The 17,758-nt window shown below is 39.7% G+C and overlaps 1 protein-coding gene across 44 annotated transcripts in view; it reads left to right on the top strand.

Annotated features, from left to right (window-relative positions):
* Nucleotides 1-2,184: 2,184 nt before the first annotated feature.
* The window catches only part of NRXN1 (neurexin 1), a 1,068,408-nt gene continuing 1,052,834 nt past the window's right edge, over nt 2,185-17,758 (top strand). For 31 of the 44 annotated variants that reach the window (XM_070573918.1, XM_070573922.1, XM_070573949.1 and 28 more), the window contains exons 1-2: nt 2,285-2,763; nt 5,560-7,250. In XM_070573918.1, coding sequence (XP_070430019.1) covers nt 6,479-7,250 — 772 coding nt within the window. In that variant the 5' untranslated portion in view covers nt 2,285-2,763; nt 5,560-6,478. Of the gene's footprint in view, nt 2,764-5,559; nt 7,251-17,758 lie in introns of all 44 variants that reach the window. The other 13 variants (XM_070573942.1, XM_070573945.1, XM_070573961.1 and 10 more) reach the window with 4 other exon arrangements.

Below are 17,758 nucleotides of genomic sequence, written 5' to 3' on the forward strand. Positions count from 1 at the left end.
ATCTTGTGGCTCCATGTTCCTTAGACTAGATACAGTAGTTACTTTAAATCTGCAAGGGGGATTACTGCAATACACAATCTAGTCCCTCAGTTTAGACAGTTTGTGTATGCATGTGTGTGTATGTGTGTGTGTATGAAGGATGGGCACAGAGGACTTTTTGTTTTAAAACTTGGGCATGAAGCATTAGAATATTAACACGTCTTTAAATCAGAAAAGCACAGAAGATAGCCCAAGGAAAACCAAGATCCACTGGAAACGCCATGTAGCTCAACTGAAGATAAGATCAAAATTCACAAAGGCAAAATTAAATTAACTAGATAATTGTCCAGGTCATATACACCGGTGGCAATTAATGGGTTTTTAAGAGTCTACGTAAAAGACAGGGCTTTGACTCTTAAGAGTGCCTCTAGAAATCTGCCACCACCATAAAATTCACTGAAGAATGTACACACAGATGTTAAGGGCATCATGGAAGCTTTTTATCTTCAATTCTTAAAAATGGGCTGCCCATTCCACATACTTTTACAATGAGCTCTACCTCTATACTAGATCCATGTGGGCATACCTTATGTGCTATTTGCTCTAGAATCTGGTAAATGGTAGGAAAAAGAAAAACAACCCTGAATTCAATAGACTATTTTTTTAGTCCAAGTTGACTTAAGTGACTGCATAACCTTAGATAAGATATTTTTCTGAGACTTAGCTTTACATTATTTAAAATTGCATTTATGTTTTTTTAAAAAATCATGTTGATAGTTATTATTTCATTACGCTTCCAAAAAAAATCCTGTGGAATATGTTGGCAATTATTAGCACTCCTATTTTACAGTAAGGAATCTGGATTTCAGAAAAGTAACTTTTATTGGGTCAAACAGAACAGAGTGGGCTTGGAACTAACAAAAGTAGCTAGCATTTACTCAACACAATTCTAAGTATTTTATGTCCATTTATTCATTTAATCTTCACCATAACAGATGGAAGCTATTAATATATCCATTTTACAGATGAGGTGACTGAGGCATTGAAGGTTAAGTATCTTACCCAAGGTCACAGCTAACAAATTGCAGAGATAGAATTCAAACCCAGACAACCTGATTCTAGTTCCCACACATTTAACCACTTGACCATACTGCTTTTCTGAAGGCAATAAAAATACGAAAACTTGTGGTTTCCGCCTTCAAGATATTTAGACTCTTTGGCAAAAGTCGTGAAAGTCTAAATAGGCTTATCATAGGAAGGAGTTCTGGTTTCTTTGGAAGGAAATGAATATTGCATTTGAAATATGTATTATTTCAGTACTCTTGAATTTGTCTAGTTCTTACAGTCTTGCTTTATAGGGCCTAGAGGCAGAAAATAGCCTTACCTTATAGCATTTGAGGCTGAAGCTATTATGGTTGTGGTGTTGAAATAAATATGTCTGCTGTTTCTGCTCTAAAACTAACCCAGGCTAGGAGTATAATAGGGTTAGGAATTTAAATGTTCCAGAGGACTCAAACTATATTTTAAAGCCACACACTTTGGACTTCTCACCACCTATTCTGCAAGCTCCCTTAGAGTTAACTCCTTTGTCACCAAACCCAGCAACGCTTACTGGGCATGTCCAGTAGTATGGTTAAAGCCTCCCACGGAGTTTCAGTTCCTCCAGGTTTTACCAGCTGCAAAAGGAAGGAGGAGACAGAGGGAAGAGTTACACAGGTATAGAACTTGGTTCAGTTCAGGACGCCTACGGCCAAGGCAGAGCACGGAAAGCTGGGAGACGATGACAGTCTGCTGCAAAAAAGCACCTTGTCAGACAGACTTGAGTCTGGTCTGCAAGTTGGTGCGTTAGCCTGGTAGGTCCCTCTCACGTCTTTTTGGCACAATCTAGGCAGATCGTGAAGGTTTGAAGTGATCACTCAGGCCAGGGCCACAGTAAGGGTGGGGCGGGGACGTTGGATCTGGGGAAACGCCAGCGACTGTGTAAGTCTGGTCTGTCCCTGCATTCCTCGAAGAGCTGCAGCTTTTCGAGGGTTCTAAGCAGGAGACCAAAGTGCGCAAGTAAAGCCAGAGCACATCTTAATCGCCGACTCCTTGGCCCCTTCCGTTTGGCTGCCGAGCCCTTCCCTGGCACCCTCTCAGGTACCCTCGCCCAATCACTACTAAACCCCGGAGAAGCGGAATCTCCACACAGCTTTCCGTGGGTCTAGGAGGGTCCTGGGCATGCTCAGTAGGCTACGTGGTTCTCTGGTTCTCTCTCTCTCTTTCTCTCTCACCCTTTCTTTCTCCCGGGTGGGGGAGGGTGGGTGGTGACAAGTTAGAAGCGCTTGCGGCAGGTGCCCGCCCGCAAGATCGGGCTCCCCCTGCAAGGGGACGAAGCAAAGGTAGAAACACCTCGCTCCGCAGCACCCCAATCTGGAGGGGCCGTGCCCGCGGGCCGAGCCCACCAGTATCCCAGCCTGAGGACGGCCCGCCGCTCTCCATGGTACTGCGGAGAGCTCAGCTCCGCCCTTCTCTTTCAGAAGGACAGCACCCGGCGTCACGTAACCCAGCCTTCTCAGGCTCCACCGCCGCCTCCTCCTTCCCAGCTCTTTCCCTCTCCTCCTCCTCCTCTTTCTGCTCCCCTCCGTTGCCTGTTCTCCCCTCCCGCACTCCTGGAGATAGACGCTCAAGCCTGACGCCTCTGAAAAGGCAGCGGCAGTCGCCTTATCCACAAACCTCAGGAAATTCGCTTTGACCGATGCATACTTCAGGCTCTGGCTCGAGCTAAGGGGAATAACCTGGCAGGTAAAGAAGCTCAATTTGGGTTGGGGGGAGGGGATGGGGCGAGGCAAGCTGGAGAAGGTTATCTTTCCCCGTTGTAACTGAGCCAGGGTTTGCCACAAATACACATGGCAGGATAGGTGGTGGGAGGGTGGAGGAGCATAGATCCTGGTTGTTTTGCATGAAGCTTTTTAAATAGGTGGCAAGAATACGAGATGGTGGAACTGGGGTAGTAACTTAAAGGCTGAATGCAGTGATTTATTAGCAAAAGAAAAAAAACAGACAAGTTAGAACCAAATACATCTATATTGGCATATATATATATCTGTATCTACATCTTTCTTTCCGTTCCCCATTAGCCCCATGCTGTGCCTACCCTTAATTTGTGCAGTCGACTCCAGGCTCCAAGAAACTGCACTGGTATTAGAGATGGTGCTTAGAGACTGGGCGGGAAAGCCAGGGAGAATTTTGGGTGTGCATTGGTATTGAGGGACTTTGTAGAAGCCAGGGGGAAAAAGATAGGTACTTCTAAAAATTCTTCCAAAGATTTCAGGTCTTTATGATGGTATATATTGAAGGGTTCATGAAAGGTGTGTGTGTATATGTATGTGTGCATGTATTTGATACCATAAACATGTTAAAATAAATGCAACTGCAGCCGATGAGCATACTGTATCGATCCTTCCAGTGGCTTGGGAATGAATTTGATTCTAGAAATGAAAGAAAAGATTAATGAGGCTGTTAGTCTGCTTTTGAATTAGAGCGCTTCTTCCCTTGGCCGCAGTAAGGTTGTTTTTCAGATCCTTTTATTTCACCCTCTAATTTGTGAACTCGCCAGGTTTTTCCGGCACCTAGAGAGAATCCTCTTTCTCCATATAAATACAGATACTCTCTCTCCCACAATGAGCTTCCTCTAAGAACTGGGAGAGTCAGTTGACCTCCCCTGTGGTAAGAATATATATGTGTTTTCCCCCTTCTCCTCTATTCCTTAAAAAATTGTCAGGCATGCATTAGTGGAGGAGGCCAGGAGAGACGGGTGAAGAAAGGTTTTCTCATCTATGTAATATTAATTAATAAAATGAATCAGCTTCAATTGAGTTGCACACACACAAAGATTTTTTAACATATGAGTTTGTGGATGGTTCCAAAGCACTACTCTTGATCTTTAAATTCCAGATTTATTTTGCAAATGACCAAAAATTTGGTAGATTCCTGAGTCCCCTAAAAAACTGAGAGTGTATTGAAGAATATGCTATCTTAGAATGATTTTAAAGAGCACTTTTCTTTGGGCTTGCCACAGGAGTAGACAAGGTACGGCTGGTGATTGCTGATGGTGTGGATTGTATCAGACATTATAAATAAGCAACTGCGATTTTTATTTCCTTTTGCTAGTGGCCAGTGTGTGTGTGTGTGTGTGTGTGTGTGTGCGTATGTATGTGTTGTGTTGTGTGTGTGTTGCAAAAGAAAGCCAGTCATCAATTTCATCTGGTGAGGAACTTGCAGTGGGATCCCCTCGCTTGGTGGCTCTCAGCTGACACCTGTAGGGATTGCTCTGTACTGAAGAGAAATGCTCTCAGCTCCCTCCACGGAGGAGCAGCAACACAATGCGGTGCCATAAATTACTGCTAGTTTCAGCTTGTAGGAAAAAAAAAGTGTTAATTGGATAGTGAGCTTCTGTGTCCAGGCAATAAATTTGTGTGTATGTGTGTGTGTGTGTGTTGTGTGTGTGCTTGTTGGAGGGGCAGGAGGGAGAGGATAGTGGGAAGCGGGGAAGGAAATACATGCATTTGTTTGACATGACCAGATGATACATTTGTGGGTGTTTTTTTTTTTGGTCAAAATGTGAGAGTAATCTTTTTGTTAAAAAAATGACTTAAAAATAAGTCTCTATTGATGATTTCTGTACCACTGCAAAAAAAACCTGTCAGATTAGAGTTGACTAAGGAGAGGTGATTTAATAGTATAGTGAGTGATTCAAAGACATGATTTTAAATTATAGCATCCTGGAGCCATAGCGGCTAAGGTGACATATGTGCCAGATGCTGTTCTGACCACACAAATTCTAAGAGCTGACAGCCAGATAAGGACCAGAAAAGCAGTTAAGATCACTACACTGTTAGGTAAAATATTAAATACTTTACCCATCTTTAGAGAAGTTAATATTACAGCAATTGAGACATAAATGCTGCCAAAAATAGCTGACTCCAGTGAGATGTTTTCTCCTATAGCAGATTATTTCTTTAAGAAAAAGGAAATTTTTATTTTTCAAATTGTTTGAAATGTAAAAGAGACTCCTAAGAAACCATCAATATTCCTTCTCTCTCTGAGAAAAATAAAACGGTAGGAATGCTATACAAATCCAAGCTGGCAGCTTCCAGTTGACAGTTTGATCTGCTTTGCCTGTTGTAAAATCTGCTATTAATTGAGATTTGAATAGGTTATATTTCTATTGTCCGTGTAATAGGTACACAATGGTCCTTAAAAGGGTCTTTTGCTTGCTTTCTCATATATTTTAAAAATTAGGATTTCTTAAAAAAAAGTACAGGATAACCATAAATGAATCTCCACAAAAACCTGGAGGGCTACCTATTAACAGTTATAATAAACTAAAAGGGAGTAATGACTGATCGAAAGGGTGTGATATTAACTATTATGAGACGTTAGGTCTTATTGTAGATCAGGAGAAATAAGCTGCTTCCAAAAAGGTTAATTCTGGCTTATTAACAGCACTAGGTATCTACCTGGTTTCTGAGCTGAATAATGATTTATATGATACTATAAATGACTTTAGAACTTAATTTTTATTTTAATTCTCTGCAGATTTCTAGGTCCTTATAAAAAGACAAAATAAAACCAAAATGCATCACCAACACACAACCAATTGATATGCTGGCATCTTAGCCTGGCCTTGCAGAGGCGGAGAGAAAAGAAGAGGAGCTGTTGTCATTTCCACATCTAACAGCTTCTGGCTATTTCACAGCTTCTGATTTTGAACCCTGCTGTTGGGGAGGAAAAAAGAGAAGTAAAATCCAGCCTGGGAGGCCATGCCTACGGAATTCTGCTTTGGCTACAGTGGTGCTGGAAGTCCGTGATATGACCGAAGAAGCAGACCTTTGAAGCTACTCTGGGGTTGATAAGTGGTGCCCCAAAGAGGCCAGGAACCCATTTCTCCCTTCTGGTTTGGGACAGTACATCTGGAGGAGAAACACTTGAGGCATTCACAAGCATCCAAGGATCCTGGTTCATTGCTGACTTCTTGTTCAAGAAGTGTTTGCTTCTTACCTGACTCTAACTGCTTCCCTTTTGCCTGGTACCACTGATGGTACCTGGCAGATGATAGTATTTGAGGAGTGAAGCATCTGTTGACACCACCGATGCCCTTGAACTAGTTCATCGGATTCAAACGGATGAGTGATTTCCCTTGACCTTCTGTTGATGCCTTTTCCAGAACGTTGCTTCCAAAGTGTATCCTCCCTTTGGCCTGGAAGTTCTGTGGCTGCCCTGTACCACTGGGGTCTACGTTTTCCAATTGGAAGGCGACTATAGGGAGAGAGGGAGGGGTTGCTGGAAGACTGGAAGACGAAGAAGAAAAAAACAGCTAAAGGAGGGTGCGTCCCTCCCACTGCTGCCCATCCCCTTACCTTCCTTATTGCCAGACCTCTATTTCTACACCACGGTGTCCAGGACCATTTTGACCCTGTCGGCCCCGGCACCCCCCCGCCGCACCCCAGCCCCGAGCATGGGGACGGCGCTTCTCCAGCGCGGGGGCTGCTTTCTCCTGTGCCTCTCGCTGCTGCTCTTGGGCTGCTGGGCAGAGCTGGGCAACGGGCTGGAATTCCCGGGCGCTGAGGGCCAGTGGACGCGCTTCCCCAAGTGGAACGCCTGCTGCGAGAGCGAGATGAGCTTCCAGCTCAAGACGCGCAGCGCGCGCGGCCTAGTGCTCTACTTCGACGACGAGGGCTTCTGCGACTTCCTGGAGCTCATCCTGACGCGCGGCGGCCGCCTGCAGCTCAGCTTCTCCATCTTCTGCGCCGAGCCCGCCACGCTGCTGGCCGACACGCCGGTCAACGACGGCGCGTGGCACCACGTGCGCATCCGCCGTCAGTTCCGCAACACCACGCTCTTCATCGACCAGGTGGAGGCCAAGTGGGTGGAGGTCAAGTCCAAGCGCAGGGATATGACGGTGTTCAGCGGCCTCTTCGTCGGCGGGCTGCCCCCCGAACTGCGCGCCGCGGCGCTCAAACTGACGCTGGCCTCGGTGCGGGAGCGCGAGCCCTTTAAAGGGTGGATTCGCGACGTGCGGGTCAACTCGTCGCAGGCCCTGCCCGTGGACAGTGGCGACGTGAAGCTGGACGACGAGCCGCCCAATAGTGGCGGCGGGAGCCCGTGTGAGGCGGGCGAGGAGGGTGAGGGCGGCGTGTGCCTCAACGGGGGCGTGTGCTCCGTGGTGGACGACCAGGCCGTGTGCGACTGCTCGCGAACCGGCTTCCGCGGCAAGGACTGCAGCCAAGGTAAGGCCCGACACCCGACCCCGGGGGCCTCGGCCTGGGCGGGGCGCGGGGAGCAGGGCGAGGCCGCGGGGCGGGCTGGTGCATGGGGCTGCTTCCTCTGGACAGCGTGTTCAGTTCATTTCGAGGTGCAGCCCTGTCTCTGGCTTCTCTGCCTGACCACCTCTCACAGCTCCCCCGTGGCATCCTCTTAATGGTTGAGAGGCCCCATTTCCGGGGTCAGTTTCCTCCTGGGAGCCCTTTCTACCAACCCCACTTTCTTTCAAGTGGCAGGTAGAAGGGCCCCTTCTCTTCCGTTGCTTGGGTTCTTTGCCAGGCTGCTCCCTGTCTTCACCGGGCCATGGCCCACCTGAATGACTGCCGTGCTTTCCTCTTCCACTTCTCAGTCAGTAATACACAGATTTTCCCCATAAGAGGCAGACAAGCATCCAGAAGACGGGGTCCACATTTGGTGAAGTAGGAAGTGCGGGAGAGGCTGACCAGAGTTGAGAATCCCCACGTAGTTACTCTTGGTACAGGAGAAGGGAGACAGGATTCATAGGCACTACTGTGCCTTTTGCAAGTGTAGAGTCCTGCTCCTGGTTGTGGAAAAAGGGGAGGAGGGAGGTACGTGAAGATTCTCTTGATTAGAAGGAAGAGGGTTCTTGGAATTCTTAGTTTCTGTGGTTATGTCCAAGTCCAGCAGTTGTCAATTTAAGTAAAATTATGTGATTTTTGTGGTTTCTTGAAGTGGGAGACAGGGCAGCTAATGTTTAGAAATGTTAGAGGTTAAATAACATATTTCTCAATTAGCAGATGCGTTGGGAAGATAAACAGTAGAGAAATTTAGACATTGCTGGACTGGGAATCTTCTGTGGACTAATAAACAGGGGATGCGTATGAAGGATTGCAAGAGATTTTCTGAGGATATTCAGCTAATGATGTTTATCTGAGTAGTAGAGGCCAGAGGCCAAGCTGTAATTTCTGTTGTTCTTAGGGACTGAAACAGTGTGCAATTAAAAAAAAAAAAACCCAAAACTACCTAAGTTTTATTTTCTCTCCTATATAAATAAAATCCAGTCATCAGTCTGTTTCTCCAATGTTGCAACATGACAATGACCAAGGAAAAATATTGTATAAATACGTAAAAGCCTATAAACAGAAAGTGAGTCATATGAAAAAGGTGAAATATGATGAAACATGCATGGATCTGTGGCTGAGCAGGAGAGACAATGTCAGGGTTTAAAGTAGATAGCTTATAGGTCAAATCAAGGCAATCAACACACAGATAAATGACATTTATGGGTGAAATTTCAGAAAAGGTGAATTATTACGTCTTAGTTTGAAAGCTGTAGGGACAAAAGCTCTATGTATGGCCGTATTTTATTGTGTAATGTCTTCTGGTTTTTTTGCTGACACTGCTAAGGGGAACTAGCCCTTGTAAATCTTATTAGACTTGGCAGTTCTCTCTCACCTGACTTTAAGAGAAATGAAGACTTGTTAAAATTTGTGATTGTTTACACAGCAAAAGGAGTTAGGAAGAAAAAAGCTGGTCATTAGGAGAGTTTTCTAGCCTTTGTGGGTTGATGGAGAAAAAAGTAAAGGGATATTTTATTGCTCTCTGCCTTCATGTGGGTTTTTGTTTTCATTATATCTTGGCTTAAGTAATTATCAAAGCCTGTATTCCATGGCCCGTACTGCACTTCAGCTTGGCCAGTAAACTTCTATGGATTTAGCATTAGGCTTAATAGTTAATGCTTTACAAAAATAAAACAGTCCATGTTTTTCCTCTCCCAAATCTAACTTAATTGTAAATCATGAATAAGATAGCTACATATGATGACTTGCTGTAAATAATTTGAAGTTGCATACCTCTGCACTGATTAATGGAAATAAGTGAAAAATGAACATTATTTTATGGGAAAAATTTCTTTAAGTATCCCAGTGCCACTTTAAAATACGGAGCAGGCAATTTAATGAAGGACACATGGGCTATAACTTCCTTCCTTAAATTAGGAAACAAGCATGACACAATGACAGCTTGTTCTGTGTGGGACGGTGTTTTAAATGAAATTTTTAATTTTTCTATGCATTTTTAACATAGGGATCCAGGGATCATGTATAATCAGAACCAGTTAAGAATGGAGAAAGCATGGCAAAAGTAATATGTTGAAGAGAAGCAGAATTAGATGTCTCTGAAATGCATTTTATTTTGCAAGTAGATAACTCTTTCCCTAAGATGAAGAATTTGGAATTACTAAAATGCATAATTGAATGGTGTAGTACCTGATGCATAAAGTAATTCAATCCAGAAAAGAAAATCCATCAGGATTATTCTGGAGCATTGATTCATTTTGAACATTTCAGCTGAAAACGAAGTGCAAAGATCTCACCACTAGCCATGAAAGGAAAACAAAAGGCTGAGTTCCTTTGATTATCACAGAAATAGGAGATGAAGTGATAAAGGCAGAATCCGTCTTCCCAGAAGGATTGGCTCCATTTTGCTTATTTTCCCTGTTTCATGTGTGTCAAGTGACTATTAAATAATTAATTGAGAATGGATGCCTCTCCCAACACCAATCAAGTATTGATGGCTAGGGATAGATGATTTCTCTTCAGATGAAGTATAAACAAAGCCCTGCCTCTAGCCAGTATTTACAATGATTGCCACGTTCTTTTTAAAAACTAATTTAAAAACAAATAAATCTACATTCATTAGAGAAAATTTAGAAAAAAAATTAATAGCAAACATTAAACAAAATTTAAATTATATCTGATCCCAACTACAATTTCTTTTTTAACTTAATAAGTCTAGTATTATTTTAGTTGCCTTCATATTTAAAACACAGTAAGAACTACTAAAAAGACGAATATTCTCTTTTTTTTTTTTGGCCTAGAAGGTCTCGAAACAACTTATGCACCTATGGATTTCTAGAATATTTTTCTTTAATGAGCTCATTTTCATCCTTACTCTATTTATTCAGGCCCAGCAGGTTTTATTTATTTGTTTATGTAGTGATGGAAAGAGAACACAAGAAAGGTTATGCATCATGACCAGGTTACTGGCAGAGTTGAGGTAAGAACACAGACACTCTTATTTTTGGGCCCTGTATTGTCATGTCTGCTGAATAAGATTTCCAGCTTATTAGAGTTGATATTTTTTTCAGGTTCAGGCAATATTTAAAAGGAAAAATATATATATATATGAATGGCTGATGGAACAGAACTAACTTACACATCACTTATGTTCTTTGACCCTGAGAGTCAGCCTCAGAACTCAACTATTTAAGAATGTCATCTTTCCTGAATGATGGATGCTTAATGGGGTACATAGCTTTTTCAGTGAATCATGCTCATCTAAGTACCCCAGAATCATTATTATTTAATAACTTTCTGCTTAAGACGACTAATAGTATCCCAGCAGCTTAAAAGAATTAGTGGATTCCATGGCTGTCCAGCTTAAAAATGAGAATAAAAGGCTGATCAATGAGAAATTAACTAAAGTTATACTTTTTATGATTTCCAGTCCAGGTTTCAAGTATTTTAGAGCCATTTGTATTAAAATTTCATACTAAACTCTGAATGTCACTTTTATTCTCCTTCCCTTTTTAAATGGCCGTAAATACATATGGCTGGTTATGGCTGATTGCTTAATTTTCCTAAACATGGCATGTGATAGATATCGTTTAATAAAGGCCCTGCTTTTAATGATGTAACCAGATAGACAACCACTCATTCATTCATTGATTCATTCATTTCTTTATTCAATACATATCAATTGATGTGTGTTTCTGAGTACCAGGCTCAGGCAATAAAATGGTGAGTCAAGTCTCAGAAATAGTTCCTACCTTTATAGACCTTGCATTCCAGTGAGGAGGCACAATAAATTTAAAAAAGTAAGTAAAATGGAAACTTACAATGGTGGTATGTATTTTGAAGAACAGGTACATGATACTGTGAGAACTTAAATTATTGCAGACTGACCTAATCAAAGAAGATTTTCCTGAGGAGTGATGTGTAAACTAAAATTTGAGAGATGAAAAGGAATTGACTAGATAAAGGCAGAGGAGAAATTTTAGGTACAGAAGCCTGGCGCAGGAGATGGCATGGCACATTCAAGCAACTGTGAGAAGGTCCTTGAGTATGGAGCTCTTAGGGAGAGGAGCAGGGCTAGGTCATGCAGGGCCTTCTAGCCCTGGTTAAAGATTTTAATCTTTATTGTAAAAGTGATGGAAAAGCAATGCAAGAAGTTAAGTGTGGAAGATAGGGAGGAGTATGCCATTATCAAATTTGTGTTTCAAAAATGTCACTCTGGCTACAGTGTACAGAACAGACTGATAGGGAGCAAGAGAAAAAGAGAAAACATTATTTTCTGTTTGTCAGTCAACAACATTTGGTAAGCACCTACTGTAAGCTATAGGCTAGGTTAGGGGACTTAGAGAAAAAGAAGATACTTTCAGTAAGGGAGTTAGAATCTTTGTGAGTTTGGTTATATATAGAAACCTAAGGCCATTTGTTGTTTGGAACACTTGAGTTCCACCTGTAAAGAGCCTTATCTGAACTCTTTATGTGGATTGTCATGTGTTTGCTCTTGGATATACCCATTGAATCTATAGGCGTCTGGAGCATATTGGCAATGTCTTATTGTACCCCCAAGTACCTTGCCCAAAGTGTCTTCCTTGTGGCAATATATATTGGTTGATTAATTCTAGCCTTTAATTGTTTTAACTGCTACAATAAAGGAAAATATTACATAGGTACTTATAATCTTTGTAAGGTTAAAAGAAATTTAAGTAGTTACTGTATAGATAGGTACTAGACAAAAACAATTCAGAGATTTTGCCAGAGTTTTGTTTGAATTCTGTTGTAGAAAAACGTGGATCACCTGTGCTTAAAAAGCTTTGAGTGGACTGGAGAAATTCATCAATAATTTTGATCTAGATAAAATGTTCTGGGAAGCTCTTAAAGTCTGACAATGGAAGCCATCTATCTGCTCTACCAAAAAAGCTTGTCTTGATTACAAAATAGTAACCCAAACTGAGTTACCATTCTAGAATCCCACAAATGAGGTAGAATGTCTTATTTTGAGATTTTGTTTAATCTGAGATGTGATTGTAGTGTACGAGTTAAATTATACAGACTCTGGGCCACACTGCCTGGTTTAAGTGGGTTCATTCAAACTTCTAATCATCAGTTTTGTTGTCTGTGAAATTGGGAAAATGATGGTAGTTACTTCGTAGGGGCCTTATCAACATTGAGCAGGTAACTTCATGTAAAGCTCTTAGAACAGTGCCTGGCACATAGTAAGAGTTCTGAAGTGTCCATTTGTTATTTTGTTATTATTACCTCCGCCAGCACCACTCCTTCTACTGACACCACTCCTTCTACTGACACCATTTTCTTTAGGGATGCTCTCAAGCAAAATTCAAATATGGAACATTCTCTTTCTCATTTAAAAGAAATTCTAATGTAATAATGATTCTTGATTAGCCCAAAAGTTTCAATGCATAAAGAGAAGCAAATAATAAAGACAATGAGCATCTATTTCTGGTTTACACAGCTGTGCTCTAATGTTACCCATGTCTGGTTGTGATTCAACATATTTTAAAAATCATATTGTCTGAGAATTTTTACATGAATAAGTAAGCCTTTAACGCAAAAGTATTTTTAAAATACATCACCCTCTATATAAACTAATACTTTTATCCATCCCAATCCTATGGTAAATAGTGATTTTTACTGTATTTTTCCTAATATATGGATAGAGATATCTAATGGATCTATCCTATTTATAATTTGTCTTTGAGGCTTTCCTATAAGTTAAAGTTATTTACATGTATGCTCCAGAGAAGCTAGGTGATACATTTGAGCTTTAAAAGCTCAAGCAAGATATTCTCATAGTTATCATAAAGAGGTTACATTTTTTAGCATGAAATTATATATATGCCAGTGAAATCATGTTCTGGTTTTAGATACCGTTAAATGAAATGTGGTAATTAAGCTGATTATTAAAAAAATTCTGCTTATTGACTGCAGAAAGGACTGGCAGTATATAATGTTTCTGTTATTCTTAGCTGGATAGTGAGAATTAAGACTCTAAGCCACACTGGTTCCTGAAAACCGTCATTAACCGCATTCTATATCCCTTTCTCAGTGAGCAATTGGTGACTGTACTGGCTGCAGGGTTAACTCCTATAAATGTGCATTGAAAATTAGGCTTTATCATAGATATTTGGGGTTGGTTTTATTATGGAAATAATAAACTATCAGAAGTTGCTATGCAAACTGTACTTTTGAAAAGTGCTCAAGTATATTTGACATAATTCAGAATAAATCACTTCTGCATTCTAAAAGTTTTTAGTTCCTTATGCACAGCAATATTATGCAAAACCTTTATACTTTTTCATGTGTACTTCTCTATAATTTTATGGCTCACTCCCTTTTCTATTACTTGGAAGTGCAGGAATTGGTAAATTTGCATGGTCTTTGCTGAATAGTAAGTCTTAAAATGTTCCAATTAGGTTTTGAAAAAAAAAGTTTTTTTGGTTAGTTGCTTTAGAGCTCTTCAGAAATTGCATGGCTTTTTGGTTTTCTCTCTTAAGCATAGATTCCATGTACTTCTACTTGAATATGGGAATAGCTGCAGTGCTCTCTCAGATGCTTTTCCTGCCATGTTATTATTTACGTGCGTGTGAACAGAATGTGGCATGGGGTTAAAGAGGCATTGCCTTTAAATTGCTGTTAAAAAGAGAGTAAGGCCACTGATGTTCTATAGTTCAATTTCTAAGACTGTGAATTGAGAAACCCCTAATCAGACTACTAATATATCGTGAACTCCTGCTAACCTGCCTCTCAGAGTGTTTGTGAGTAGCTAATAGATGCAAACTCTGAGAAAAGCTTGAAAATTTGAAAGAAATATCTAATGGCAGCAGGGTAGATGGCTCTAGGATGTTGTGAATGTTAATAGTGAAAAAATTAAACATTTTTCTGTACATTTATTGGGGTCATTTTAGATGAATTTTAGATTACTTATGCCTAATAGTATGTATAAGATTTGATAGAGTTCTCTTATTACATGTTGATACACTGGTACAGACAAACTGAATAAAGATGACATTGGTCCTGTTGTTCCTCTTGTGCAAAATCTAAACAAATGAAATAAGTAATTTAATGTAGCAACTATATGAATCCATATTATATGATTCTATTTATATGAAGTTCAAAACAGACACAACTAATCTGTGGTGATAGAGACAAGAATGGATGTTGCATTTTGGTGGTATTGACTAGAAGAGGACACAGCCTTTGACATGATCTGCATGGTGGTCACATGGGTGTATATATTTGTAAAGATTCACTGAACTATATACTTAATATTTACGTACTTTACTGTATGTAAGCTCTATTCCAGTTAAAATAAATCCTTCAAATTATAAAAGGAATGCTGTTCAGTGATTACCAATGCACTGAATATATATAAAAACTTACTTGTAAAGGAATTCATAATGGAAATTCACCACATTTAAAAATTTTAGGCAAGAGTCAAATATTTGTAACATAAATCCAAAAACCAATCCAGAGGGCAAGTGTATTTATATATGAATAAATCTAAGGAAGGAGGGAGAGTTTCTGTTTTAAACACCTGAATGACCTTTGATCTTGTTTCCAATTTCTTATGCCTTTATTTTGGAAATAAAATATAGGTTCTTATTTTACGTTTGCATCTTTTGAGCGAAGTCCTCTCAACACATTCAAGCAATGAAAGTTTTCCAATTAGGAAAACTCACCTGCTGGAATTTTAAGCAACTGAGTGATGAGTATGTTGTAAGAGCTCAACAAATATTCTAATGAGTGATTGGATATTGGAAAAACAATGACGGGTCCAACCATAGCTCTCATAATACTCTCCAAATCCACAAATATACATGATTTCTCTCCCAAAATATTAGGCATCAAAATACCTCAAAAGGTGCACTAGGTGTCCCTCCTTTAATGGTGCCATAAGAACCTCTTGAATTTGAATACAATTTAAAATGATTCTGTTGAGAATCACAACAGTTATTATAATTACTGGTTAATGTTGACTGAGTGAAAGGCATTGTACAGTGTGCTTTGTCCATCTTACCTTATTTATCCTTACAACATCCTCCTGGACAAGTTTTATAAAATTCCCATTTCACAGATGAAAAAATTGTGGATTTGAAAGCTAACTTGCCAAAAGTCCCATGTCTTAATGGCAAAGCTGAAATTTGACTCTAAGTATGCCCATTGCCCCAGTAGGCAACCAGTCCATTATACTACATAACCTGTGTGTTTCACTAACAAACAGCTAATAGATGCTCAGAATTTGTTCACTAGTTGTCAACTTGGTGCTAATTTGAACGGCAGACTTATAATAAAGCCTTCAGAATTGAGGATCATAGCAGACCTTTAAATTTAGTGCCACTTCCTAATGTCATGATAATAAAGAAATGGAATAGTTTGTCAGAATTCATCACATTTTGTTTCTTATTTGTTTCTTTTGTTGACTTTCTATTCATATTATGCTGAATGGGTTGATTCTACTCTAATGTAACTAGAAGTAAAGTCCCAGTATATTGTATCTAAAGAACGTTACAACTAATTTTTGATCTTTTGAATGAAAATATTTTGTTTTCACAAAACAAGAAAAACAAAATTTCCATCCATTTCAGAGTCTAGAAGATAAAATTATTGAAAATATCAAAGTTCGTGGTGATTCAGCACAAGTGTAAAGACAGCCCAGTCACATAAGTAGACACTTAGCGAGAGTTGCTGAGTTAGAACATGGTTCTGCTGAAGACAGAGATGATGGTACACCAGGCATGTCATCGAAATTGCATAATCAGAGGATAGTGTCTCTTTTTGGATAAATGAGTTGGGCTTCCCAATGCGTTGCCTACAATTGAAGCACGAGTGGTTTTTTTGAGTTAGAAAGATGTTTTCTCTATGATAGTTCTGGTATATATGAGAAACTGTTATTGGAAAGAAGTGGGAGGAAAACAAATGTGACCTGGCAAGCCAAAATGCTGACCTGGACTCTTGTCTAGTTATTTGTACTCCAAACTCTCTTAACTGTAATTATAAATACACTGACGTCACATTACAGGAACAAGTGCTGCTTCAAATAGAATTTTCTTAGGTTGGTTCCCAGAAGGGATCTGGTGGTCCAAAAGTTAAAAGAGGAGCTGCCAAGAAGAACAGTTGCTTCACCAGCATCTTAAGATCAGGAGGGGCTTTCTGTGTTTAATTATAGACATAATGAATTCTGTGTGGATGATGATCCTTAACAGAAGCAGCACTGATCACAGCTTAGGAGTTACTGTTGTTTGTGACCTAACAATCCCTGGGCTTGTCTGTGGAACCAGCTAAGCTTAAGTGTTACTCAGATATTGCTGGATTCAGCAGTATGAACCACCTCAGTCCAGTAGAGACAAGGAAATTAAAGACTCATGTTTTTCTTCTAAGTAATGATGTCTCTCTCTAATTAAGCATGCCTGGACTCTCCTTAGGGAAATAGCTGGCATGGTAGCATATACTATAGCTGCTATGTGGGAGATTCTGCTTTTCAGCTTAAGCTCTTTATCTTGAATGCAAAATTGATTTTTTTCAGCAAGTAATGCAATTATTTATTTAAAATTATTACATATGCTTAAGGTACTACATGTTTAATTTATCTAATTGAAAACATTGTAAAGATAGGAAGTTATTTATTGTATGTCATGACCCAAATGCACAATTAAATGTGTAGGAGGATACATTTATGAACCCCTGTTTTAAAAATTTGGCCAACTTTTTGTGAAGTAAAGTATTGAGATATTTTTAAATAATGAGACATTACTTTTGGAGTGTAAATGTATATATGTGTATATGTATATACACACAGAGAGACACACACAAAAATAAGACATATACAGGAAAATTACATAAAGTAAGCAGAGAAGGATTTTTTAAAAATATCTTGGAAATCATATTAAAATCCTCAAGAATATATATTGGTTAAACATTTCCTTAAAATATAATGGCTTTATGATTTAAAATGGTCTCTGTAATATGTATTGATTTCTGCATAAGACCTTAGAAACCTAAAAAGTCTGTCCTTATAGTCAGACAAATGACTTTCTGTGATCAGGCGTGGTATTAGAGATTTTGAGGTTTCTGCAAAGTAGCATTTTCATATTATTGATTAATAAAATCACAACTGTTCCTGAAGGTTGTGTGAAAAACTAACCATATTATGTCTTGCTCTAAGATTGCTCTGACAGTTAGCAAGAGTAATTTACTTGGGAACTTAATTGGAATGAGCTGTAGTTATTTCCAAACAGATGAAAAAAGTTAAGCTAATATTAATAATGACTTCTTTTAAAACTTTCATACATAAGAAAACTAGGGGATTAAATTTATTTACTGAGCTCCCAGTGAGTTCAAAATAGCCAAGACCACCACAGGAATATTTTGAAACAGCCATTTAAAAGAAAAAAGAAAATCAGTAATAGCCCTGAAACCTCTTTTCT

This window comes from Equus przewalskii, chromosome 14 (assembly GCF_037783145.1).
Source record: "Equus przewalskii isolate Varuska chromosome 14, EquPr2, whole genome shotgun sequence".
Classification (NCBI taxonomy): Eukaryota; Metazoa; Chordata; class Mammalia; order Perissodactyla; family Equidae; genus Equus; species Equus przewalskii.